Source organism: Chanodichthys erythropterus, chromosome 10 (genome assembly GCF_024489055.1).
Source record: "Chanodichthys erythropterus isolate Z2021 chromosome 10, ASM2448905v1, whole genome shotgun sequence".
Lineage (NCBI taxonomy): Eukaryota > Metazoa > Chordata > Actinopteri > Cypriniformes > Xenocyprididae > Chanodichthys > Chanodichthys erythropterus.
In genome coordinates, this window is record NC_090230.1 from 7,735,466 (window position 1) to 7,762,402 (window position 26,937).

The 26,937-nt window shown below is 36.5% G+C and overlaps 2 protein-coding genes across 2 annotated transcripts in view; both read left to right on the plus strand.

Annotated features, from left to right (window-relative positions):
* Positions 1 to 3,439: 3,439 nt before the first annotated feature.
* dusp5 (dual specificity phosphatase 5) lies at positions 3,440 to 8,543 on the plus strand. The gene is made up of 4 exons (XM_067398533.1): positions 3,440 to 3,902; positions 4,828 to 4,970; positions 5,347 to 5,566; positions 7,832 to 8,543. The coding sequence occupies exons 1-4, from the start codon at positions 3,539 to 3,541 to the stop codon at positions 8,224 to 8,226; spliced, it is 1,122 nt and encodes a 373-aa protein (XP_067254634.1). The 5' UTR covers positions 3,440 to 3,538; the 3' UTR covers positions 8,227 to 8,543.
* A 2,951-nt stretch (positions 8,544 to 11,494) lies between these two features.
* The window catches only part of smc3 (structural maintenance of chromosomes 3), a 34,525-nt gene continuing 19,082 nt past the window's right edge, over positions 11,495 to 26,937 (plus strand). The window contains exons 1-11 of the mRNA XM_067395921.1: positions 11,495 to 11,685; positions 12,221 to 12,296; positions 12,406 to 12,444; positions 12,567 to 12,634; positions 16,141 to 16,212; positions 19,641 to 19,720; positions 19,811 to 19,889; positions 22,760 to 22,877; positions 24,192 to 24,367; positions 24,517 to 24,597; positions 25,155 to 25,319. Coding sequence (XP_067252022.1) covers positions 11,671 to 11,685; positions 12,221 to 12,296; positions 12,406 to 12,444; positions 12,567 to 12,634; positions 16,141 to 16,212; positions 19,641 to 19,720; positions 19,811 to 19,889; positions 22,760 to 22,877; positions 24,192 to 24,367; positions 24,517 to 24,597; positions 25,155 to 25,319 — 969 coding nt within the window. The 5' untranslated portion in view covers positions 11,495 to 11,670. The remainder of the gene's footprint in view (positions 11,686 to 12,220; positions 12,297 to 12,405; positions 12,445 to 12,566; positions 12,635 to 16,140; positions 16,213 to 19,640; positions 19,721 to 19,810; positions 19,890 to 22,759; positions 22,878 to 24,191; positions 24,368 to 24,516; positions 24,598 to 25,154; positions 25,320 to 26,937) is intronic.

The window sequence follows — 26,937 nt, forward strand, 5'->3', positions numbered from 1 at the left end:
TTCATTTTATGTAACAACTATGACAGTAAAAATGATGACAGTAACAATTTAGATTTTTTTTTAATCTGATAATTATGACTTAATATGTCATAATTTGGACTTATTATCTCATTTTTATAACTGTCATGTCATAATATTTACCAAATATTAATATTTTTTCTTATGTGGCAGAAATGGGCTTCCATAGTGTTGTTATTATTAACAAAAACTATTAATGATTATGTTTTTGTTAATTGAAATAAAGCTGAAATAAAATAAAAATATGATTATCGCTATCAATTATGCCAAACGAAATGTTGCTTTGGCAACTAACTGAAAAAAGTTAAAGGTGCCATAGAACGTGTTTTTAAAAGATGTAATATAAGTCTAAGGTGTCCCCTGAATGTGTCTGTGAAGTTTCAGCTCAAAATACCCCATAGATTTTTTTTTATTCCTTTTTTTTAACTGCCTATTGTGGGGCATCTTTAAATATGAGCCGATTTAGGCTGCGGCCCCTTTAAATGCTCGCGCTCCCTGCCCACGGAGCTCGCGCTTGCCTTTAACAGCATAAACAAAGTTCACACAGCTAATATAACCCTCAAAATGGATCTTTACAAAGTGTTCATCATGCAGCATGTCTAATCGCGTAAGTATGGTATTTATTTGGATGTTTACATTTGATTCTGAATGAGTTTGATAGTGGCTAACGGCTAATGCTACACTGTTGGAGAGATTTATAAAGAATGAAGATGTGTTTATGAATTATACAGACTGCAAGTGTTGAAAATAACGACAGTCTTGTCTCTGTGAATACAGTAAGAAACAATGGTAACTTTAACCACATTTAACAGTACATTAGCAACATGCTAACGGAACATTTAGAAAGACAATTTAAAAATATCACTAAAAATATCATGATATCATGGATCATGTCAGTTATTATTGCTCCATCTGCCATTTTTCGCTATTGTCCTTGCTTGCTTACCTAGTCTGATGATTCAGCTGTGCACATCCAGACATTCTGCCCTTGTCTAATGCTTTAACATGGGCTGGCATATGCAAATATTGGGGTCATACATATTAATGATCCTGACTGTTACGTAACAGTCGGTGTTATGTTGAGATTCACCTGTTCTTCGGAGGTCTTTTAAACAAATGAGATTTATATAAGAAGGAGGAAACAATGGAGTTTGAGACTCACTGTATGTCATTTCCATGTACTGAACACTTGTTATTCAACTATGCCGAGGTAAATTCAATTTTTAATTCTAGGGCAACTTTAAAGTAGCCTATACTAAAATGACTGAAACTGAAATGCATATTAATATTAAATAGAAAGATATATATAAATATATATAAATTTATAGTAATAAAACACAGAAAATCCTGTTACAGGTAATTCAGACTCAACTGATCCTCCTAAAGCACATTGTAACATACAGTTACTCCTGATTTTCACCTTCCAGCCTTTATTTTGCCATTAATTTTCGAGTGTGAGGGAGAGCAGGCCGTGTGTTACCCCAACACACTGTGATGTCATCAGCCGAAGATTACACAGGGCCATATGGGTGACGGCCTGCCACAGTAATCCTCCAACTGCCTGCTCTTCCTGTCACACACAAACACACATACACACTCACTCTCTCCCTCACTCTCCTCGCTGTGGGATGCATTCTGGGAAATGTTGGGCCCTTGTACCAGTGAAAAGCATTACTCATAAGCTAATAAGAAAATATTTTGATTATGTTGGGTAATCTGATGCAGTGTACATGTACACGGTGAGTGAAAACAAAGGTCTGTTGTATATTTCCTTGGCTGGTGGCGGAGGTGACGTATAATCGCATTAGTGGTTGTGGGATTATGAAGAACGGATATAGGACAGGTGGATAGAGTGAAGCAGAAGTTTATTACGTGCAACTTGCCATTCACCAGCCAAGAAAATGTTATTCGCTGTTTTGACATCTGTTTTGATACTTAATTTAGTATATAGGCCTACACACAAACTGATAGAGATCAAATACGAATGCAATAAATTCCCAAAAAGGACTGTAATGATAACTATAAAGTTTTAATAATCATTCCAATGAGAATAGGAAAGTCCATACCACCACTATAACGACACAGAAGAATTGGAACGATTTTAGGGTTAGTTCACCCAAAAATGAAAATTCTGTCATTTATTACTCACCCTCATGCCATTCCACAACCGTAAGACCTTCGTTAATCTTCGGAATGCAAATTAAGATATTTTTGTTGAAATCAGATGGCTCAGTGAGGCCTCCATAGCCAGCAATGACATTTCCTCTCTCAAGATCCATTAATGTACTAAAAACATATTTAAATCAGTTCATGTGAGTACAGTGGTTCAGTATTAATATTCTAAAGCAACGAGAATATTTGTGGTGCGCCCAAAAAAAAAAAAAAAACGACTTATATAGTGATGGCAGATGTCAAAACACTGCTTCAGGAAGCTTCAGAGTGTAATGAATCGGCGTGTTGAATCAGCAGTTCGGAGCGCCAAAGTCACGGGATTTCAGCAGTTTGGCGGTTTGACACGCGATCCGAATCAGTATTCGATACAATGATTCATAACGCTCCGAAGCTTCCTGAAGCAGTGTTTTGAAATCAGCCATCACTAAATAAGTCATTATTTTGTTTTGTTTTTTGGCACACTAAAAATATTCTCGACGCTTTATAATATTAATATTGAAGCACTGTACTCTCATGAACTGATTTAAATATGTTTTTAGTACCTTTATGGATCTTGAGAGAGGAAATGTCATTGCTGGCTATGAAGGCCTCACTGAGCCATTGGATTTCAACAAAATATCTTAATTTGTGTTCCGAAGATTAACGAAGGTCTTACGGGTGTGGAATGGCATGAGGGTGAGTAATAAATGACAGAATTTTCATTTTTGGGTGAACTAACTCTTTAAACAGAACGTGTGGATGCTAATATAGTTAAAAGGGCAATTCACACCAAAAATGGTTCTAATTATATGAGAATAGGGGAAGTCCACACCACAACTAAAGACACAACAGAAGAAGATCGGTTTAATCACTTTCAAAACGATTAATTCCCAGCTAATAAACTATAAAAACATTGACAGCTTATTAGCGTGAACGATAATAGCCTATGGTCAAAGATATCTTTATAGTTATTCCGCAGGTCTTGATGTGAATTGGCGCATAAGCCCACATAGCCTACCTCATATTTTCAAGTTTATTTAAAGGAAAATGGAATGACAAGTAAATGACACAATATGTGCAGTGCCGTGATGAACTGATGATTTAAATGTTCAGAATTCGCTTCTATCACACTTTCAAGGGCGGGTTTAGTCAACAGAATGTGGGCGCGCTCTCGTGTCGGTGTGTCCATATATGGTTCGTGACGTCAAACGCCGGAGGTTTCATTCATATAAAACCGATCCGACGGAATCCCCTTGGAGGAAATGTAGACTCAGGCACAGTACGCAGGGTTTAGTAGGCAACCTACACCCCTGAAAAATTCACATCACTTATAACAGCAGTCCTCCACATTTCACTTTATCGCTTCAACATGAAGGTCTCAAGTATTGACTGCCGACGCCTGAGGAAGATCATACGGAAGGAGTGTGGAAGTTGTCTTATTGTGGACTGTAGACCGTACTTCTCCTTCTCCAGCTCTAGCATCAGAGGCTCCGTTAATGTGAACTTGAATTCAGTGGTGGTCCGGAGGTCCCGCGGAGGTCCGGTACCTCTACAGTTCGTTATTCCGGACGAGGAAGCTTTGTTTCGGCTCCGGGAGGGCAGCATCTCCGCGGTCGTGGCTCTGGATGACCGCACACCTCATTTACAAAAACTGAAAAAAGACAGTATTGCTCAGATAGTCATTAATACTTTGTCACACTTGGCGAGTAGCGCGAGCATCTGCTTCCTAAAAGGTGAGTGAAGAATGTTCGTCGTTTTGTTTAAAGTTTTCTGTGTTCAAATATGTTAAGCTCTCTTTTATTTTTTATGTACACATTTAGACTGACGATGTCAGGACAAGGAAAACAAGTTAGCCTAATAAAAAATATTTTATAATTCTTAAAAATGCTCTGAATTGTACGGAAAGAATTATACAAAAGAATTACATTTTAATAATGAAACTAATATATACATTTTGGATGATATATATCTATATATATATATATTTATATATATATATATATATATATATATATATATATATATAATGCTATTTCTTTAAATTAAACTTTTAGCCTAAATATTACATATAATGTAATAATAAATGTATTAAAAATAATTACATATAAATGTATTTATATAATAATATTATATGTAATAAATAATAATGAAAGTGAATGTGAACTGAAATTTAAATGATACATCTTATTATATAGGCCTATATAACACTTATAAATTTACATTGAAGTTTAACATTCACTTTTATGCTGTTGAATTAATAGTTTTATTTAGTTTGACAGAGCACATCATGCTTTTGTCTGGTTTTCAAGAGATAAATTCTCGATGTGCGTCAAAGGACGGATGAGTCAGAGAGGGAAGAATGAGAACCAACACAGTAATATTTATAGCTATACCATACCATATTACTACTCCTTCCAATGATATGCATTCAAATGTACATGGATTTTCAAATTGGCTTATAAACGTGCAGTTTAAACGAGGATATTTTGATGAAAGAAAAGAGCTCATGAACACTCTCCCTCTGTTGGTGGGATTTGCTTTTTGCCTCACACTCTGATCAGATTGAACTGCTACACGTGAAGCTCTTGATAAGGCGAACGACTCAACAATCCTTGATTTAAAAGACAACTCATAATAACACCACATTTCTCATTGCAGGAGGCTTTGAGAACTTCCATTCCCATTACCCCGAGCTTTGCACTGAAACCAAGTCTGCGGACCTGAGTGAAGACAAAAGTGAAAGAGTCGTCAGCAGTCACTGTGACAAATTGGGTTCTCACCACAAACCCGACTATGATCAGGTAAGAGAGAAGAAAGAAAGCAAGCTGTTGTTTCCTCATTTTAAGCCACTTCCACCGAAACCACTTCCCCTTAACTGTGGGGGTTTCTGCAACAGCTCCCCCTCAAATATGAGTAAAAATACAGAGAACAGGCCATGTGGTCAATGATAATGATCTGTGTAATATATGTGAGGCTATTATGGCTGTTGACAACCATCCATCTACACAAGAGTCACCTTTAAAAGCGTTCAAAGACACCCAGCGGACCTGAAGGTCCTTTTATGTCTGACCTTTGGTCATGCTATTCAAACAGTGCCTCTACACCACCTGTTGGTCAGTCCGTCTTCCCTGAGAGTTTCGGTTCTGATATCTGTGTATTATTATTGTCATTCTTCAGGGACGGCCGGTGGAGATCTTGCCTTTCCTGTACCTGGGCAGTGCCTATCACGCCTGTAGACAGGACTATCTCAGTGACCTCCGCATAACAGCGCTGCTGAATGTCTCACGCAGGGACTCTCGGCCCGCCAAAGGACAGTTTGACTACAAATGGATCCCCGTGGAGGACAGTCACACAGCAGACATCAGCTCACACTTCCAGGAAGCCATAGATTTTATTGGTAAATATTGTGTATGTTCTATAAATATATATCATTTAATTTATATATATATAGTCAACATCTTTAATGTTATGTAAACTTCATACGTATGCCTAAAACCATTCCCAGAACTCAGCACTGTCCTATAGATAGGGCAGCTTATTTCAGGTCATTTAAAAATAAGACTTCCTCTGCCTTACTAACACATAATTTCCATAATCCGACCTGACTGCACCTTTATTTACACTTCCATGTTACTTGTGTTCTGGAAAAATGCAATTAATAGCAACTCCTACAAAAACAAATGAGAGGAAACATATACAGATAAAAAAGGACATGTTACTCTGAGTCACGGGTTAGACTCCAACATCTTACGTATCATAGGCGTGGCCAGTGTGTCAGTGGATGAGTCGATGATTAGTGGTGTTAGGTGTGTGTGGCATACATGAATAGATTATCAGGTAAATGTGTTTACACAATGATTAGACAGTGTTTAAAATTGGAATTAAATAGAATTTGCGATAGTCTTTTCTTCCTTATTGTGATACGAGTGAAATGGCTTCTCTAACAAGAAAATACGTAGGGCTGGACTTGATTTTGTCCATCAGTAATTGTTTGGATGGTTGTGGTTTGCTATTGGTGGATCTCATGTGAGTGACAGGATGCCCCGCCCTCGCGCCAGTAAACACATCGTCAGAGAAGAGATGGCAATGCAAGAGGGAGGGGAAGTAATTTTGATGAAAGATTATGAGGGCACCAGAATAAAAAAAATAAAGTACACCTGTAGATAATTCATAATAAATAGTGTAATATTCCATAAAATAATAACAAGAATTGTCAATTTTGATTTCATGGGCAATTTATGGGCATCTATGGGCGATTCATGTCCAGGTTCACCATAATAATGTATAATATATTAAATGATATATAATATACTTAAATTGTACTTAAAATGGTATATATATATATATATATATATATATATATATATATATATATATATATATATATATATATATATATATATATAATTATGTAATATGTATGCATAATAATAATGATAATGCCTTTGATTTTTTGCAAATTTGAATAAACAATCATTGTATTACAGTATAGTTTTACTGTATACTGTATTACAGCAATGCAAAACTAATAAGAATCGATTGTCAGAATGCATTACATTAATGAGTGAAATATTGGACACAATACAAAATATCTTAATTGTCCTAAACTAAAGCTCCCTGTGTGACCTGTATTCATATTTCAGTTCCTCCGGTGGGGCTTTAACCATGTCATCCTGTCATTCAAGAACACAGACTTATGTGTCCCACATTTCCGAATATAGCAAAATTTATTTTACATTTACCTGAATATAGACAATAATACTTAAGAGACCATGATATAATTTGGTCTCTCTCAGGAAAGCTATAACATTAAAATGAAAGAATAATCCATCGAAAGCGTCGGCTAATGAGTGTGTGGTAATATTTAGGTGCATTAGCGAGTGTGATAGTCATTATGACGCCCACAGCTCGGCCCCGCTCTGCTCCAGATGGGCTTCGGGCGTGATTCACACCAGCAGGTTTTGTTTTAAAGAGACCAGCAGTGAGAGATCTCGCATAACATGCACAGCACTTCCCGGTGTGTGAGTGTGTGTATCATTGAGAGAGATAAGTCTGGAATCTGCTTAGCTGTATTAAATTAGAAAGCAATACGCATTCTAAGCTTTCCATAATGGTGCGAGTGTGTGAATATATGGATAAGACACAGAACCTTCAGGGTGGAAATGAAATTTATATGACATTATGATAAAAAAGAGCCAGGGAGGAAATGAATTATCCAAGCGATAATGGACAGAGTATATTCGTAGGATGATTTACCCAAAAGTCTGAACATTTTTTGTTTTTGGCGCTTTCAAAACATTGCTTTGTTTGTTTGAGCATTCTGACCAGCCCATAACAGCACTGGCTTAACCAATGGCATACGTTTGAGGTGTGGCTATTTGTTTGAGTAACCAATGGCAGATGAGGGGCTTGATTTGGGAAACTTGTTTGAAAACAGTATTTGCTATTATTATTTAATTGCTATTATTGCTCTTATTATTTAATTTGGTGGAGCTATTTTTATTTATATTCCTTTCTTTTTTTTCCCATAAGCTTTTCTGACTTTATAAATAAAGTCTGACTTGAAGCTTGATTTAAAAAAGACAGCCAGTATTTTTAGTGACTCATATGCTGTTATTTCAAGAGCTTTTGTAATGATTTTTCTTTTCTTTTCTCTCCACAGAACATGTGAAAGAAGAGGGAGGTAAAGTGCTGGTCCACTGCGAGGCTGGAATCTCTCGTTCTCCCACCATCTGCATGGCATACATCATGAAAACCCAACGGCTGCAGCTGGAGCAGGCTTTTGATGTCATCAGACAGCGGCGTGCCATCATCTCGCCCAATTTTAGCTTCATGGGTCAACTACTGCAGTTCGAGTCGGAGGTGGTTTCTTCCACGCCTCCATCTGTTACTCCTGCCGCTCAGGAGACACCCACCTTCTTTAGTGGTGACTTCAAACTCAAAACCGAGAACTTCAAATCCTCGGTTTTCACCTTCCCTACCTCCTTCCTGACACCAATGCCCATCCAACCATCGGTTCACCAGTTCAAACTGAGTCCAATAACTGCGCTGCCTTAAAAGGGCTGCCGACTCACTGCAGTCTCAGTGTACTTGAAAAATAAAGGACGGGCGAACAGAACAAAGCAATGGACTATCACAGGGAATAAAAATGTTTTCATATTTAAAAAAAAAAAAAAAAAAAAAAATCATGGAAGACAGTGTTTGCTTTTTTGATTTTGTTTGCCTTAGAGAAAACCACTGCACAATGATTACACTGCAATACCTGCCTTAGCTCGATGATGTTCTGCCTATATCAACAGCGCCTAGCTGGGCAAATTAAATTATTTTTTTTAAACAGTTTCTTTTTTATGAATTGTGGATCTGTTAATAAACATTTTTACAGTGTAAATTTTGTTCATGGTGTCAGTTTACTATTAGTAGGTTTGATTTACATATTTAACAACAGATATTTTACACGTTTTAAACACATTCTGCAGATATTCCCCCAAAACCAGTGCAGAAAGTCAACACCCCATACCACCCCATGCCATTGTCATTGACAGTTAGGCCTATATAATACCCCTTTTCCACCAGCTGAAACTAGCACTGGGTGCTAGTTCAGAGATAGTGCTATTGCCTGCTTTGAGTTGGTTCAACTGGCAAGCCCTCTGAGGCTGGCAACACACTAGACGATTTTCAAATCTTAACTGATTTTAAAACTGTGGGAGACCACAGATATAAGGTTAGTTTCAACCAATTTTTAGCATTATAATGCTCCAAATGCACACACTAGATGATTCGTCCGGATAGCGAGACCATACGTCGATTGTAGAAACATTTTCACAGTGAGACAAGGATCTCACGGAGACTTGCGAGATCAAACGTGACTTTAGAAGAAATGGAGGACGATTGGCGTTGTCAACTGGTTCTCCTGGCGTGAGTTTTGTGTTACGGGAAGAAAAACAGAAAAAAAGAATATGGGTGATTTTCTTTCTCAATACTTCACTTTCTTGGCATGTTTGTGGCTGCCAAGCACGCAACATCCGGTTGGTATCGCATCAGAGGCAGATCAAGAGTCAATAAATATCAAATATTTACGTTTTGGGATTGTGTGGGCTCCGACACGATCAGGAACAGTAAAATAATTGTAATGAAATTGCAGATTTTTTGGACAAAAAGTTGGTTGCGAAAAGCCTCGAATCGAGCCACAACCCCCCAGATCGGTGGGGGTTGCAAATCGGGCTTAAAATTTTCAAGCGTTTCAGTCTAAGAACTGGTTTGCCTTTCTATGGGCTAGAAAGCCACCACAGAGCCATGTCTTACATCACTGTATGTCTCATCTTTCCCAGCAACGCTAGTGCGGCAGCACCAAACCAAAGCCCCTTTAAGTTATTCTATAGTCTTTGGCCAAGCATAAACACACCATCAACAATGGTGGATGTTGCGTTACACTTGATGTCATTGCTTTGCAAACCTACATCAGGATCCAAACACTGAGAATCAAATGCGTTCGTGCAGATTGCTGTAATTTGTATAGATGGAGATTACAATCGAGCTGCTATTAGCTCTATTATCAGCTATTTCAAAAATGGCGGTCACAAGTTTCTGTTCGTCTTGTTGGTCACGGTAACCCCAGCCCCTGACTCAGGCGGTTCTTACTTCTAGACCAGCAATGTTTTGGTGCTACTTACGAACCACTTTTCCTGGTTCAGAGCTGGTGCTTTGGGATTTGAAACTAGGCTCTGGCTCTGAACCAGCAATCAAACTGCCTTCAAAGAGGTATTTATGTTTGCCCTCACAAATATATTCCAAAGTAAAAAAGACACAACAGTGACCTCTGCTGTGTCAAATACTGCAGCATGCATATATATATATATATATATATATATATATATATATATATATATATATATATATATATATATATATATATATAATATATAAAAATTCAATAAACAGTTGTTAACAAAATAAAACTATACCTTAAGTGGAACATAAGCCCCTTTTTACACCACACAACGCAAATTTATTTAAAAAAAACAGGACGCACACTTGCAGATTACACAAAGTCATGGTGCGCAAAACTCTTTGAAAGTGCATTATAAAAATACATCTCAACAAAACTAGTTTTCAATAAAGGCTTTTGTGACGCAATATTAAAATAATAGAGCATTATTTGAAAAAATAAAATAAAAAAAGACTTGCTGGGTTTCATGAAAGTTCCACACGCAGGCACACAAATCTGTTCACCAAATCTGACGGAATTCAGATGAGAAACATTGTAGGCTAATGCTAATTTCATGGGGATTAGGTGTGTATTATAAAATTTTAGTGCAGTAACCCAGAATAAATTACCTTATTTTCATATGGAGCAGCAGTTCAGTTATGCAGGATATGTGAAAGAAATATGTTGAATTATTTCCATGCACTCATGTGCAAATAGCAGTATATATTTTACTTTTCCCTATGGAAGCCCATTTCCGCCACATAGGGAAGAAAAATCATGCTTTGGTAAAAAGCTATAATTATGACATACTGTTATTATGAGATACCAAATCTAAATTATGACATAAAAATGTCATAAATGAGATATAAAGTCTAATTTATACTGATCAAGTCATAATTATGAAATTAATAAACAGACATTATGAGATAAAAGTTGAAATGATTAATTCTGTCATAATTATGAGTTTGTCATAATTTTGACTTTTTCTCATAATTTGACATTTTAAATCATAATTTCGACTTTTGTCATATTTTCATCTCATATTATGGTTTAAAATGTAATAATTCTGACTTTTTAATGCCATAATTTCAATTTAGTGTGACAATTTTTACTTTGAATTTTATAATTTCGATGACTTATGTCATAATTATGATTACCAAGCATGATGATCTTTTTTTTTTATGTGGCAGAAAAGGGCTCCCATACTTTTCTCTTGGTGAAATAAATAAAATGAAATGAAATAATAAAAAAAGGACTTAAAATAAACACGAAAAGCAGTCCAATGATTGGTATTGATCATGACATGCTCCACTCAAAAGCAGCTGTCTTGGCGCCCAATCTCTACCTCGTTGGACTAAACTAATTTTACAGAAATAGGGGTTAGCGCTACAGATGAAATAGATATGTGACCAACGTAAAGCAAGTAGTTAGTTAAACATCCAACTATTAAAAATATAATTATTTTGTCTTGATTATATCAAGTCCGTGCGACCCATTTACTGTTCCTTTAAACATTTGTTTTACACAATAATTTACAGTTCCCCTAAAAAGTCAAGTGGACTCGTCCGTTCGTCCCGCCTCTATCGCCATTTTGATTGTTATGTCTCATTCGTGAGGGGAGGGAAAATAAAATTTGATCGTTCAGAAGAGTAAATATCGTACAAATTTATCCAGTGTGCACACATATATATCTTCACTCCAGCCCTTCTTCTCTCTGAGGAGGAGGGTGTTTAATTCAGCTTTGTTCTGCGGGCTTCTGAGGAGAGTTTTGTGCATAAACCGACTCATAAACCGCCATGTACATTAAACAGGTAAGTGACTGAGATGCGACTCACGCGCTGCGTGTAAAATTATGATATATGTTGAATCATGATATTAACCTACTTATTTACATTTCTAAATGTCAAATATGCATAAAAATACACTTTCCTAATTTTGAGCATGTTGGGTTGTAAGTTTTGCCGACTGCATGGCCTTCAATGAAGTTAGCATTAGCTTTAGCATTAGCTGTCAAAACCCCCAAACATTGCAATAAAATATGTTATGTCATATTTATATTTAACATCTCGTATTAAAAAATTACTTTTATTTGCTGCTGCCCATCAGATGTGAGCAAACAGCTAGTAGAAGATGGACTTAATTCTTATGTATACTTATACTCCATAACGTATTATGTAAGTGCTGTTGTACACAAACATATCTCTGTTTTTGTTTAGATTCCACTCTTACTTGAGAGCAGGCTTTACTTTCAGCATATATGAATGTAAATTATTTTAATAGGCTGTATTACTCTAACGCTATGTTGACTTATATTTAATATAATATTTTGTGAAATATGTCTTTCAGGTTATTATTCAGGGGTTTCGCAGCTACAGAGATCAGACTGTGGTTGACCCCTTCAGCTCCAAACACAATGTCATAGGTATGCTAAAATATTAAAATTATTTTTTAAAACCTGAGTAAAATATAGGACAAGTTAATCAATTTTAAATTTCATCAATTTTTAATAAAAATTAATTCACATTTCACAGTGGGAAGAAATGGATCAGGAAAGAGTAACTTCTTTTATGGTAAGTAAAAGTATTATTATTATTATTATTATTATTACTTTTTTTTTTTTTTAAATAAAGTAATTTAATGTATCAAAACACCGGTGAATAGTTTGGAATGAGCACTTTTTTTCCACCATCAGCCATACAGTTTGTGCTCAGTGATGAATTCAGTCATCTTCGACCAGAGCAACGTCTGGCTCTGCTTCACGTGAGTAATATTATGTTTTGTTTCAGTAATTTAAAAACTCAAAAAAACACCTATGTGTGATAATTAGGGGTGTTGCAATGCATCATTATATTGTGATATAAAAATGTGACAATATGTATCGTTAAGGTAAACGATATGTTTCGATAAAGAGTTTTATCCAAAAATCAGCTTTAATTCACCCCAATATAAATTCTGTCATCATGTACTAATCCTCATGTCGTTTCAAACCTATAAGATTTTCATTCAACTTCCAAACACAAATGTAGATATTTCTGTCTCTCCATTTAAAGTCCATTCTTCTAAAACTTAAAATATCCCAAAAATGTCATAAAGGCATCATAAAAATAATCAATTGAGTGGTCTAATCCAAATCCAAGTCTTCTGAAGAGACATGATGGATTTATATGATGAACAGATTTACAACGACATGCATAGTGTAGTAAACACGGACGTTCAAATGCTTGGGTGACGCGTGAAAACAACTTGAGTGAGTAAAAGCAGAATTAAAATTTTTGGATGAACTAACCATTTACAGTTTGGGAATAGTCATTTTGACACACTTTCTTGAGATTAGAACTGTGATTGCATTAACTATGTGAAGCACATACGCTCTGGAAGGAGACTCCTCAAAATGAAAGCGCAAATATCATTTAAATCAGATCACATTTAGTAGGGCTGGACTATTATGACCTGAAATCAAAACCTCGATTAATTGAACATTTTACCTCGATTACAATTAATGAATGAATATTTTTTATTTTTTTAATTTTTTGGCCTCATAGTTCACTTACAAGGTTTGTACTGTAAATATTAGGGATGCACTGATATGTTTTTTTGGGGCTGATACCGATTTTAACAAACACTTATTGGCTGGTGATATTTGTCACTTCCTCTCTTATTTGAAATCTTGTCATTAAAATGGTATTAAAAATAGTATTTTGATCATATTTTAAATAAGAAAAGTTCAAAAACACTTGCATTAAAATAAACTAGCAGGTTTATTGCTACATCATCAAATAATCTTTAATGAACATGGTTTGGATCCATTTAACGTTCAGCAGGCCAACATAAATACAACAGAACAAATATATGAAATAAACTGCTTTTTAGGTAGGTTTAATAGTTTTCAGGTACAGAAATAAAGTAAACAAATGTAAAATAGCACTGCATATTCTTCACTATATAAATTATATACATATTAATCCTTCTTTATTGTAACAGACTATTGTGATTAATGTTCTAATTTGTTTTTGTATACATTTTAATACATTTTGTAAGTTTAAATATGTATGAAATCTCCTTTACTAAGGCTGGACTCTTATTTTGATGGGTGTTCTCGTCGAGAGAGAGAGAGTTTAATGCGCACTTCTTGTGCTCGTATTGTTAAGCTTTTGTGGTGATTTGTTTGGAGTGAAAATGGACGCAATAAACTTAATAAAACATCAGTAAAGGTTTGGTCATCATTCGGATGGGGTCCGCTACACTTATGAAAGTTACAAAAGTTATTTACTCAAGAATTGTGTACGATCTTTTGTTATTTAATTAGCATTAAAACACAGACAGCAGCGCTAGGATTATGCAACAGTCATTATACAGCTCAGTGCCTTCACGCAGTTAAGTTATAAACCATTGGTTTGTTATATCAGCCTTTTCCCTCCTATAGCTGAAATGCCGATGGTTGTAAATTGAGCAAAAATCGGTCGATAAATATCGATGGCCGATACATCGGTGCATCCCTACTAAATATGCTTAACTTTAAAGATGGGATATTTTTTCCTATTGAAAGAGTGATCTGACATAACAGCTCACTTTCAGCAGTTATTTTATCTATGGTTCATAACATTTCTCACAGAATTTTGCTTGTTGTAAATCAGATAAAGATAAATTAGTACAGTACCAGTACGAGTGATTGTGTGTGTGAATTAGTCATATATTAATTGTGAAGCTGTGGCTTGTAAATAGTTCCTTCAAAAGTAGAAAAATATTTGCTATAATAACTTTTGAGTTTCTAAGCTACTTTAGTGATAAATCACAGGACAGTGCTGACAAATAGTTTCTGCTCTTCTCAGTGCGTGCGATGTTCACGTTTTGTGCAGCTGAGTGTTCGTGCCGCAATGTAGCTCCGTGAGCACAGTAGCTCAATATAATAATATAATTTGATCGTCTAAATTGCTTGAATGTCCAAACTGGCAAACACATACAACTGACAAAGTTTCGTGAAGGCGCAAGGCTCGCTGCTCGCGCACCATCTCTGTGTGTTGACTCGGCGTTCACCTGCGTGTTGACTGGACAGTCAGTAGTATGTTTTTAAGTGGGAAGTATTAACAGGATTAAAAATCTGAAATGACTGGCGTGGGAAAATTACGTCGGTTAGAGGATCTGAATTTTGTTTTTGATTAATCGTCCAGCCCTAACATTTAGTTTTAGTAGTATGATTATTCAAAGTGTTTTAGATGGTTTATTCTTATATGTATAGTGCATTAAAGGGTTAGTTAACCCAAAAATGAAAATTACCCCATAATTTACTCACCCTCAAGCCATCCTAGGTGTCTATGACTTTCTTCTTTAAGATGAACACAATCAGAGATAGATTAAAAATATATCCTGGCTCATTCAAGCTTTATAATGGGAGAGATTGGAGGATGAGTCCAAAAAAGTGTATCCATCGATCATAAAGCGTATTCCACGTGGCTCTGGTGGATTGATAAAGGCCTTCTGAAGCAAATCGGTGCGTTTGTGTAAGACAGATATCCTTATCCAGATATATTCTTTATCATTTTTTTTTTCAGATTTGCATTTGTATGTGTAGTAATTTTTTTTTTCTCTTATTTAACATTTATTAACATTTATTTATACAGTTTCAATTAGAACTTTTTAATTATGAAAGATCCTTAGAGTTGTGACCTGAATTAGTGTCCACCCGAAGCACAACCGCATTACACCTCAAAGCATTGGCTATTTGAGGCTATTGGCTCTGACGGTTAGAAGATATTTAAATACATGTTATAATAAAAAATGTATTTTATCAGTTATACAAGCCATATTTGTTCAGTGATAACTACGACTAAAACCCATAGGCTTGAGATTGTTACAGATACACAGGGTTTTCCTGCATAGAGAATTATGAGGCGGTCGCCTCCGTCAAAGTTTGTCGTCTCCAGTTGTTGAGTGTTGACAACTCAGACAGGCAGTCACAACTCGAGTACTACTTTACCATGGTTCTTGTGGGTCCTGATAAAAATATTATTTTAATAATAATAATAATAAAGTAATAATAATTAAAAAAATCTTCTTTTATTTTGGTTTAAAATATTGCGATAGTATTGTGAGTTCAGTATCGTGATTTGTATCGAATCGTGACATAAGTGTATTGTTACACCCCTAATGATAATTGATTAATTATTTTATTGATTACTGTTTTTTTATTTATTTATTTTTTTTTTATTTAATACATTAAAAAATGTTCACTAACCATGCTAAACCATGTACTCTCATGTAATTTTTAGGAAGGCACTGGTCCTCGAGTCATTTCAGCCTTTGTGGAAATTATATTCGACAACTCTGACAACAGGCTGCCGGTAAGAAATTTATCCTAAAGGCCCCGATATACTCATGGCAAAATTCTGTTTTGTTCTTGTTAGGGGTAAAAAGAAGTTCAGAGTATGTTTGCAGCAGTGTACTGTTGGCGAACATCCTGATGCCACCCACACTGTTGAGAGCAACGTTTAAATTAATCTGTAAATATGTGATGTGCACTTTGCTTTCAAATAAAATACAACAAAACTGACAGCGGTGAGAAAACAAACAGCAGTTAAGAAAGCATCTGATCGTAGCAATGTGGATATATTTGCATTGCAATTCGGCATTCCATTAAGGTCACGTCATGTTTATTAATGCAGCAATTTATACAATAGATTAAGAGCAAGCAACTTTACAGTATTAAACATAAAAAATGGACTCTATGCACAAATGCTGCTTGCATATTTCCAGTAGAATCTCAGGCAGTGACTTCTTTCACATAGCGCTAAGTGTACTAGTGGCAGAACTCTTTCCTGACATATAGCCAACAAAAAATAATTATGCAAATATTTTCTAGATAAGTATTGTTATAAATATAAAAATATATAACGTCATTCTAGTTATTGCTTCCTGAAAGTTTAGGTATTAACAATGGAAGATGTTAGTTTCACCAAACATTATTGTCTCGTCATGCGAAAGGGGCTGTTACTTTATTCTAGTAGTACATATACTTCGTTTCAGCACAATTCCCTTAATAAAAGCATGGGCAAAATATTGGAGTAAACGCTGGAGACAGACTTAATTTATTCCCGCAGGTTCTATACCCCTGGCTATTCCTCAGTGCGTTCATACTCTTCAAATCAATACAAAATAACAGCACAATATATTGATTAAAAAAATATTTAGTAGAGAAATTGTGAATGGAAGAATTTGCATTTATGTGTACAAATGTAGATAATGTAAATATGTAAATATAAATGATTTTGATAAAGTGTTAAACATTTCCTGTACAACATAGTTGTGTATGTCCAAAAAACTCCACATTTGCTGTGGACAAACAAGCAGACAGAAGGGTCAAGGCTGTAACCAACAAGTGGCAGAGATGGGGCATCTTGATGGTGAATAATGTTGTGGATTGTTGGTGCTGGTATGACAACATACTCTCAGCCGGAACTTTTCCAAAGCCAGAATCTAACAATAAATCCTCGCTGAACATCTTGATTGTGGTGACCAAAGGGGAGGTAGTGCTGGCGAAGTCCTAATCCAGCTTGGCCACTTGGAGAACTGAGTGGACAGATAGCTCGCTGGTGACACACCTGTAAAGGGAAATAAAAACAAAAAGTATTAAGCAAAGTAAATTCCTTAGTTTTTAATCTTAAGTCTGACTTTTGATATTTTACGTTCTATTTATCTTCCTTAGTATGAGTTTGAATTATTTGACACAATTGGATGTCATGCAATGTTTTGAAATGGTTAGAAGAAAATAATGCTCATAATACTCTCAAATGACCCTTAAAATCAATTCCAGGCAAATACTGCTCTGTAATAATAAAATATTATTATAAATAAAAAAGATAATTTTTGACACTGGTAGTGGGGCAGTCAATTTGTTATATCTAGGCCTGATCTCATACAGTAGGTATTTCATATACTGAGTTAAGTAAAAATGTGGAGTTTATGTAAAGTACTATTTTGATGAATTTACTGAGGTATATTCAGCAGTCAAATTTTTCTGAATAATGACTGGTGTTCACAGAAATGCTTACTCATGCTTATGCTTAAATATATATATATATAATATAAAATGTGTGTGTGTGTATGAACATGAGGAATTGAAGCTGCGAGTAGTGTGCTGTCTGGTACAGTAGTGTTGTCGGATACAGTATAAATGGCTGTATAAAATTAACTTTTAATTCAGATTTAAGCTAATAATTAGTGTTCTCCTAATCTTAAACTGTGGTTTTTCCCTTCCTCACTGACCTAATAAACATCACCCTCACGCTTATCTCTCATCGTCACCTGATTCTTGTTGGAAACTGAGAAATTTTTAATAATATAGTTATTATTCATAGTCCAAAAAATGTATATGTTGCATAAACAAGCACATCAGTCAAAAGGAATACTATATACGAAAACACGTTAACTAGATAGATGATGAAACATTGCGATATAGCAAGAGAATACACACCCTCACACCCCTATCGATGTAATTTGAATCTTCTTTGCTGTTTGGAGTGACAGCGGACTACCTCACAATGTGATTAACATCGTTCACAGTAATTCGGGGAAGCTCTTTTAAACACAGAGTGTAAAATATCATGTTCTTTTGCGCTGTCTCCACAGTTAAAGCATTAGTCCACTTTTAAATAAACTTTTCCTGATAATTTACTCAGCCCCATGTCATCCAAGATGTTCATGTCTTTCTTTCGTCAGTCGAAAAAAAATGAAGGTTTTTGATGAAAACATTCCAGGATTATTCTCCTTATAGTGGACTTCAGACGGTAGAAGGTCCAAATGACAGTTTCAGTGCAGCTTCAAAGGGCTTTAAACAATACCAGACGAGGAATAAGGGTCTTATCTAGCGAAACGATCGGTCATTTTCGGAAAAAATACAACTGTATATGCTTTATAAACACAAATGATCGCCTTGAACGTACTTCCGCTTTCTGCATTCTTCAAAAATGCTTACGCTGTATGTCCTACACATTCACTATTCTACTTACAGAAAAAAACTAGACTGGCACCGTGTTCATTCCGTAAGTTGAATAGGGAACGCGTAGGACATACAACATAAGTGTTTTGAAGAATGCAGAAAGTGGAAGTACGTTCCTGGCGATCATTTGTTTATATAAAGCATATACATTTAAAAAAAAAAATCAAAAATGACCGATCGTTTCGCTAGATAAGACCCTTATTCCTCGCCTGGTATCGTTTTGACCTTCAACCGTCTGGAGGCCATTGAAGTCCACTATAAGGAGAATAATCCTGGAATGTGTTCATCAAAAACATTCATTTCCTTTCGACTGACGAAAGAAAGACATGAACGTCTTGGATGACATGGGGGTAAGTAAATTATCAGGAAAAGTTTATTTCAAAGTGGACTAATCCTTTAACCAATAGCGACAGCAGCTTCCAGCGCTGTGTAACTGAGCTGTCTGAGACAAAACGCAGAAGTGATCATGCATAGAGTCCATTAGAATTGCAACTTCATTTTCCACTATAAAGCAGCTCTCCAGTGTGTTCATGTTTTTACTTGTGGATGTTCTTCTTCGACCGACTGAACAGAAGAAATGGAAGGTAGAGCCTCAGAGCCTGGACCAATGGAATTTCAAAGGTGTTTAATGCCAGAGCAAAATTTTGTTACGAACTCCAAACATATGTCACACCAGTTTGTTCTTTGATTTTGCTTGAAGAATATCGGGGCTTTAAATGATGAGAAGTGCATTGAAATAAAGTCAGGTGAATAACATGACCACATTTCTCTCAGATCGATAAAGAGGAAGTGTCTCTGCGGCGTGTCATCGGAGCAAAGAAAGACCAGTACTTCTTGGACAAAAAGATGGTCACGTAAGTTTATTTCTCATAACACATCAGTGAAGCAGAAGACTGCTAATGATTAGAGCTGTAGCTGAATGTATTGTGTTCTGTGCGTTTTAGTAAGAACGACGTGATGAACCTGTTGGAGAGTGCTGGTTTCTCCCGCAGTAACCCTTACTACATTGTCAAGCAGGGAAAGGTATGCTAGATACTCTTGACATCACAAATGTGTTTTGATGAGTTTTTACAGTTATTCAAAATTTTATTTAAAGATTGCTATTACTTAAGATGCAGCTTTAACATTATTTTCCAGCCCTCTTGGACTGTAGCAAACAACAGCATCTCTCATTAACATTAATGGTGGTTTACAAACAAGAATGTCACTCTTGGGAGGAAAGTGGTGTTAATGCTGTTGCTACTCATTCTAAAGCTGGGGACACATTTAATGACTGTAAGGCTGATTACGAATTTAATTTGATACGTACGACTGATCATGCCCAAACACACCGAGCCAGAGCCAGTTGCATTCAATCAGTGTTTAGAATGGTGCAGTGTGCTGTCTCTAAATATTCTAGTCTTAGAATTTAAAGGGGTATCACACACAGTTTCTGCCAATCTCATGTTAATCTTGAGTACATATAGAGTAACAATGCATCCTTCATATCTCAGAAAAGTCTTTAGTTTTGTCATATTTATAAAAGATATATACGCTAAACCGAGTCTTTCCGAAAAAAGCCGAGATCCTGGAGGCGTGTCTGCCATCAGTGCTGTGGGCAGAGCTAAAGAGCCATGAACGTGCGCAGCTTCTGCATGGGGATCGTCTGCTAGCTGTGACATCATTATAAATAAAAAGGGAACAAAAACTTACGTGTTTACATTATATGCACTTGCCTGCTGATTGCCAACAAAACACAGACATCTGATGCAACTTTACTCACCACCCGCCGAACTGGGACTTGTTTACAAAGTATTCATCGCTGAATTCCCGGGAAACAAACAAACATACGTACACAACTCTGTTGCTGCCCCAGAAAAACAAACTTCATTCTCTGTTCCCTTAATGATGGGTTCTTTGGGAAGCTGAAAAAGGTAATCTTTCCCTCACAACCAAAAACACACACCTTTGTTTACTGGAGCTGCATCTCATTTCGGAGGCTGCGTCCTCCGGAGGTCACATTCACAAGGCTGAATACTTCATCAAGGATGTCATATTTAAAAAAACTAACTGTAATAAAATTGACTGAAAATCATTGTGAGGTGTAAAATACTGTAATTTCTTTCTTTCTTTGCAATCTAACGGTTACTTTTCTTAAATGAGACAGTCTCGATGATGTATGCAGCCTTCAAAGGGTGCAGCCCCTGAATTGGGACACAGCCATTGTTGAAAAATCTCTTGGCTTCCGTATCCCTAACGAAACGCGTTGATGGGCGTGCTCTTGCTCTGTGTGTGTGTGTGTGTGTGTGTGTGTGTGTGTGTGTGTGTGTGTGTGTGTGTGTGTGTGTGTGTGTGTGTGTGTGTGTGTGTGTGCGCGCACGCTTATCAGGGAGAAGTGCCGATACAAGGAATTCCGCTCTCTTTTGACGTCATACAGGCCATACTCGAAAAAAAACCTCTCTGAATCCTGTACCGAAATTGGAAGTAGTGGATTAGGCACAGAAATACTCCATCATACGTCCAACTAGTGTTTTGAAACTTTGGCAATGTTTAGCATGAGAATGCAACTCAAGTCAGGATGCATGAAATAGAATGCATTACCCCCATTTAAGAAACAGTAACCTAAACACGTTTAATATTTGAATGATGCTGGTGATCATAAAAATAGCTTAATTTAACAAAGTTTACTCGCCTCCAATTCCATGTTTAGAGTGCAAAGTCCACGTTGCCTCTCCAGCCAGAACCTCAACTGTATTCTGCGCATTTTTCTTTTTTTTTTTTCCCTGCACAAATGGAACTGCAGATAAATAACGGCATCCATATTTGTTATAGTACAAGATCTCGAGTAGAGTTGAGTTATCGCAATATATGCCCATCGTGACTCGCCAATCGTTCAGTGTATTGTGTAGCTGTGTCTGACTTTGACATTCAGAGAAGAGCACAAACGTTTACGACAAAGTCTGCTCCAGTAAAAGGAACCAGTCTGTAAGTGTGTTCAGTTCAGTCTTAGAATGTTTCAATGTTTCAGCTTGTTAAAGGATTAGTTCACTTTGAAATGAAAATTAGCCCAAGATTTACTCACCCTCCATCGATCCTAGGTGTATATGACTTTGTGATGATATGACTTCTTTGTGATGAACACAGTCTGAGAAATATTAATTAATATCCTGACGCATCCAAGCTTTATAATGGCAATGATGGGGATCAATGAGTATGAGCTGAAAAAAGTGCATCCATCATAAACGTGTACTCCACGTGGCTCGGGGGGGTTAATAAAGACCTTCTAAAGCAAAGTGATGCATTTGTGTAAAAAAAAAAATAAAAAAAAAAATCCATAATTATATTTATCTAGCTTCCACCAGACCACCTTCCATATTGAAGTTATGAAGAAAGTGTAAACTGGCATCCTACAGTTACTCTTTTTCCGTAAGTTGAATAGGGAAGGTGTGGGAAGTAGCATAAGCTTTGTTAACTGCAAGAGTTTTACACTTTCTTCATATACTGAATACGGAAGGTGGTCTGGCAGAAGCTAGATTTTACTTCATAACATGTTAAATATGGATATATTTTTTTTACACAAATGCTTTGCTTCAGAAGGCCTTTATTAACCCCCCGGAGCCATGTGGAGTACACGTTTATGATGGATGGATATGGATTGATGCACTGTCTTCAGCTTATACTCATTGATGCCTATCATTGCCATTATAAAGCTTGGCTGCGTCGGGATATTTATTAATATTTCTCAGATTATGTTCATCAGAAAGAAGAAAGTCATATACACCTAGGATGGCTTGAGGATGAGTAAAGCTTGGACTAATTTTCATTTCACAGTGAACTAATCAGTTAAGTGTGTCCCCGGCTTAAATGAATTTGCTCACTTTATGCCCATTTCATTGTCTCAAACATTAAAATAGATCAATCAGATGGCGACAGCACCGGACTCTCAGCGTCTGAAGCTGCTCAGAGAGGTGGCAGGCACCAGAGTCTATGATGAGCGCAAGGAGGAGAGTATCTCACTCATGAAGGAAACAGGTAGATCCTTCACTCAGATTTGTTTGATCAGAGTGAAAATGCAATTTATCATTTCCAATCTGTATTTCTTTGCTTATTCTAATAAAAGGCAAAATATTTGCAGTTGTTTTTTTTATTTTTTATTTTTTTACTGCACGATTAATTGTTAAATGATTGCAATCTTGATTCAAACACCCATGCGATCTTATTCCTAAATGATGACAATTCTCCTGTGTCTATTAAACCTTTGACAAGTCCGATCACAGCGAACATTCAGATCTGCATTGGTGCTGCCGCTGACCCAGAGAGAGCAGTTGTCATGTATGAAACAGCTTCACAAACTGTCTTTTCAACCACACACAGGGCTTGCTGCGTGCTGCGTTTGGCTACATTTTAAAAAAAAAAGAAAGAAAAAAAAAAGTTGTTGATATCACGTTTGAGTTTACCTACCAATGGTATGAGAGGAACACCACTTTCACTCTCAACCAAACAAACATTACTAGCCAATCAGAAGTAGAATGGGGTTGAGATGGTTGAGATCCGGCTGCAACCAAGTCCTACTAAGCATAGATACCGGAGCGGAGACATCATGTTGGAGAGCAGCAAGCAAATGTAGTTCGCAGGATGGAGAGTAAGTTTATGAAGCCTGGGGAAGACATCCTAATTGATAAAGGACTTAAAAATAAATGGTGCTGGTTGTGGATAGAAGAAATGGGAAGAGACGGCAAGTGTTTTGGTAGCTGGTGTTTGGTTGTGCTCGAGAAAGGTAATGTATGATGTAAGAATTTATCGAGATTCATGCAGCTCTACTAGATGTGCGCACGCAGTGAACGTGTCTTTCCACTCTCACAGCCAAGGAGTAAACTTTGAAAGGAGGGAAATGAAGTAGACCTGGAGCTTTAAAGGTTCCATGTGGTTGTCTGTCAAAATAAAAGTTGGTTTAAAAGATGGTAGTCATAAATATTAGTATTGTATTTTTACAATTGTAATATAAAATTATATTATTTTTTCAGTAGTCAGGGCATTGATCAGGGAATCGGCCACATTCATTTACATGATATACTGATTCACGACTTAGGGAGCTGTTTGAGACGCAGGGATAGTCACGCAATGCTGATGTTGTTAATGTTAACAATTTGAGAACAAAGTATATAATATATAATATAATATAATTGTGTTGTCATTTATGATCTTTTCAATTTTGTGGACCAAATCTTTTTAATTAATTACTAAATCAGTGCAGAACACACTGCAGTAGAAGCTTTACTCTTGTTTTTTTTTTTTTTTTTTTTAATAGTCAAAAATTGGTGACGTGCAGTTCATTCTTGTGTGCAGAGGGAAAGCGAGAGAAGATTAATGAGCTGCTGAAGTACATTGAGGAACGTCTGCACACTCTGGAGGATGAGAAAGAAGAACTGGCTCAGTACCAGAAATGGGACAAAATGAGGAGAGCTCTGGAGTACACCATCTACAACCAGGAGCTCAACGAGACCCGGGCAAAACTGGACGAGGTACACACACCAGTTCTTATTTGTCATCACCTTCTCGAGTCTAATTTGGTTGTGACAGTAAATAAATTAGTATTCAACACACTATAATGCTTTGTTGCTGATGTGTGATTAACATCGTAATTTATAGAAGGTGTGATTCCCTCCTCTAGTTGTCCAGTAAAAGAGAGACCTGTGGAGACAAATCTAGACAACTGCGAGATGCGCAACAAGATGCTCGAGACAAAGTGGAGGTAAACTGAGCTTCTCAGTGCATTAATCACTGATGTTTATTCATGTTTCTTGTTTTGCAACTACATGTCTCATCCAGACAACCGTCCTCAGCAGCGTAACACCGTGTCTACAATGGATACATGCAGCATGTCAAATTCCCGTCAGTAAACAGATTCCCCGTTCTATTTCACGGTGTAACGTCAAGATGGTGCATGGAAATTTGCCACATTTTCTTTAGGAAATGCAAAAAGTCTAGTAGATTACAATTTATTTTTTACCTCCTTGTGCAGTCACACAACAGAAAATGTTTCATGGAAGAATTATTCAAAAAGAAACATCCTTTTTTCCTTTAGATTAACATGTACCGATGAATCGAGCACAATAAGACCAGGAACATTGATGGTAAATGGGGTCAATTTTGATTTCACATGAACTTTTCTTCCAATGTGTTGGCCTCACTAACTTAAAGTAATGCAATGTGAAGATTCACTAAAACGTGCTCTGAAAACTGCTTTCACACGTCATACAGCAGCTTACATCGGGTCATCTTATCTAACTTCTCTCTGTGTCTCTGTAGGAGACGGAACGTGTGGTGAGGGAGCTGAAGTCTCGAATCTCCGCCATGAAGGAGGAGAAAGAACAGCTGAGCGCAGAGCGACAGGAGCAGATCAAACAGAGGACCAAACTGGAACTCAAAGCCAAAGATCTGCAGGACGAGCTGGCAGGAAACAGTGAACAGAGGGTACGACTAGCAGACGCACACACGCGAACACATGCACACGCTACAGGCACACATATGCACTCAACACACACATTTTGAAGAAGTGTTAGCTTAGAAAAGAGAAAATGTAATGTTTGGAAATATTTGCTTTTTGTTAAATACATTTTAAACTGAGTTTGCAGTACTGTTAACTGAGAACTGATATTTCACAAAGAGCGCTGCAAGTTGCAAAGTCACAAGGCGGCACTGTTGCGCGTTCTACATTGTTGCGCAACAGCGCTTCAGGCTGCTTCAAAGTGATTCTCAATCAATGAATAGCGCACATTTATGCCAAGCGATTGCTAAGGAAGTTGAGTTCATGAATTATGGTAATATATACTTTATGGCAGGGGTCTCAACTCAAATTGGCGGGGGGCCGTTTCTGTGATTGACACCTCATAGGAGGGCCATATTAACATTCAAACGCAAGAAAGCGCAACATTTCAGAAAATTTACTTTCTTTTGCATTATTACCTATACTATAAATATTTTATTTACCATACTAAATGTAAACAGCAGTGTTTCTCTCATTGTTACAGAGAGTAATATAATTATATAATACTATTACTAATATAATACTACTAATATGCTAATATAATACTAGGCCTACTAGTATAATACTATTAATTGCAATAGTCTGGTGCAACTTCTCACATCCAACAAGGTGCATGGAATAAAAAAACTGGTAATTTAGGAACAAAACCAGCAACACTTGTGGCGTGGAGGGGTCAGAAATGAACAAAAAACTGGAGCTATATCAACTTTATTTTGCCAAAAAATAAAAATCTCTCATTATTACATACATTATTAGTTTTTAACATTCACACAGCTGAGACACATTTGTCCAAGATGCCGTTTGAGCATCGGTAATGTTTACTGGTAGCATTGGACACGTTTCGGTGGTTTAAATCAACGCTCGTGACTTAAAGTCGAGTGCTTTTACTATAATTTAGGCAAGCACGCTCATAATAGAAGTGACGCGGTTGAGAGCGCGGCTCATGGTTGCATAGCAACAGCAGACGCCACTGGAGCGAAAGCCAAAAGAAGGAGAATGCGGTGCGGCTGCTTATGTGACGCAATATGTGAATGGCCCCATTCACATGACTTTTTCTTTGCATATCAGACAGATAGCAACAAGAGAATAATAATAATAATAATAATAATTAATTTAGCGGGCCAGATTGTTTTATTTTTGAGATCAGTTGCGGGCCGGGTAGAGGGGGAGGGCAGGCAGTTTGAGACCACTGCTTTATGGCCTTTATATAATATGTTTTAGATGGTTGTAAGAATGCATATTTTATCTCTCATCTGAAGGATCTGCCTGCAATAGTACAGACATTTCAAGATAAGAGTCCCGGTGTATTTCGGGCTTGTTTATAATTAAGTCACACGCCAAGTTTTTTTTTTTCTTTCTTCTGGGGATTATCGTATTTTGGTTACACAATAAATTGTATTTAATATGATTTCTATTTAATTCACAGAAAATTATTGTACTCTCCCCCACAGGAAGAAAAGACTAAGAACTTTATTTGACATGTATTCATTATATCAATTTTAGTAGTAAAATCTGTGTCCCATTTACTGAGAGAGACACTATATG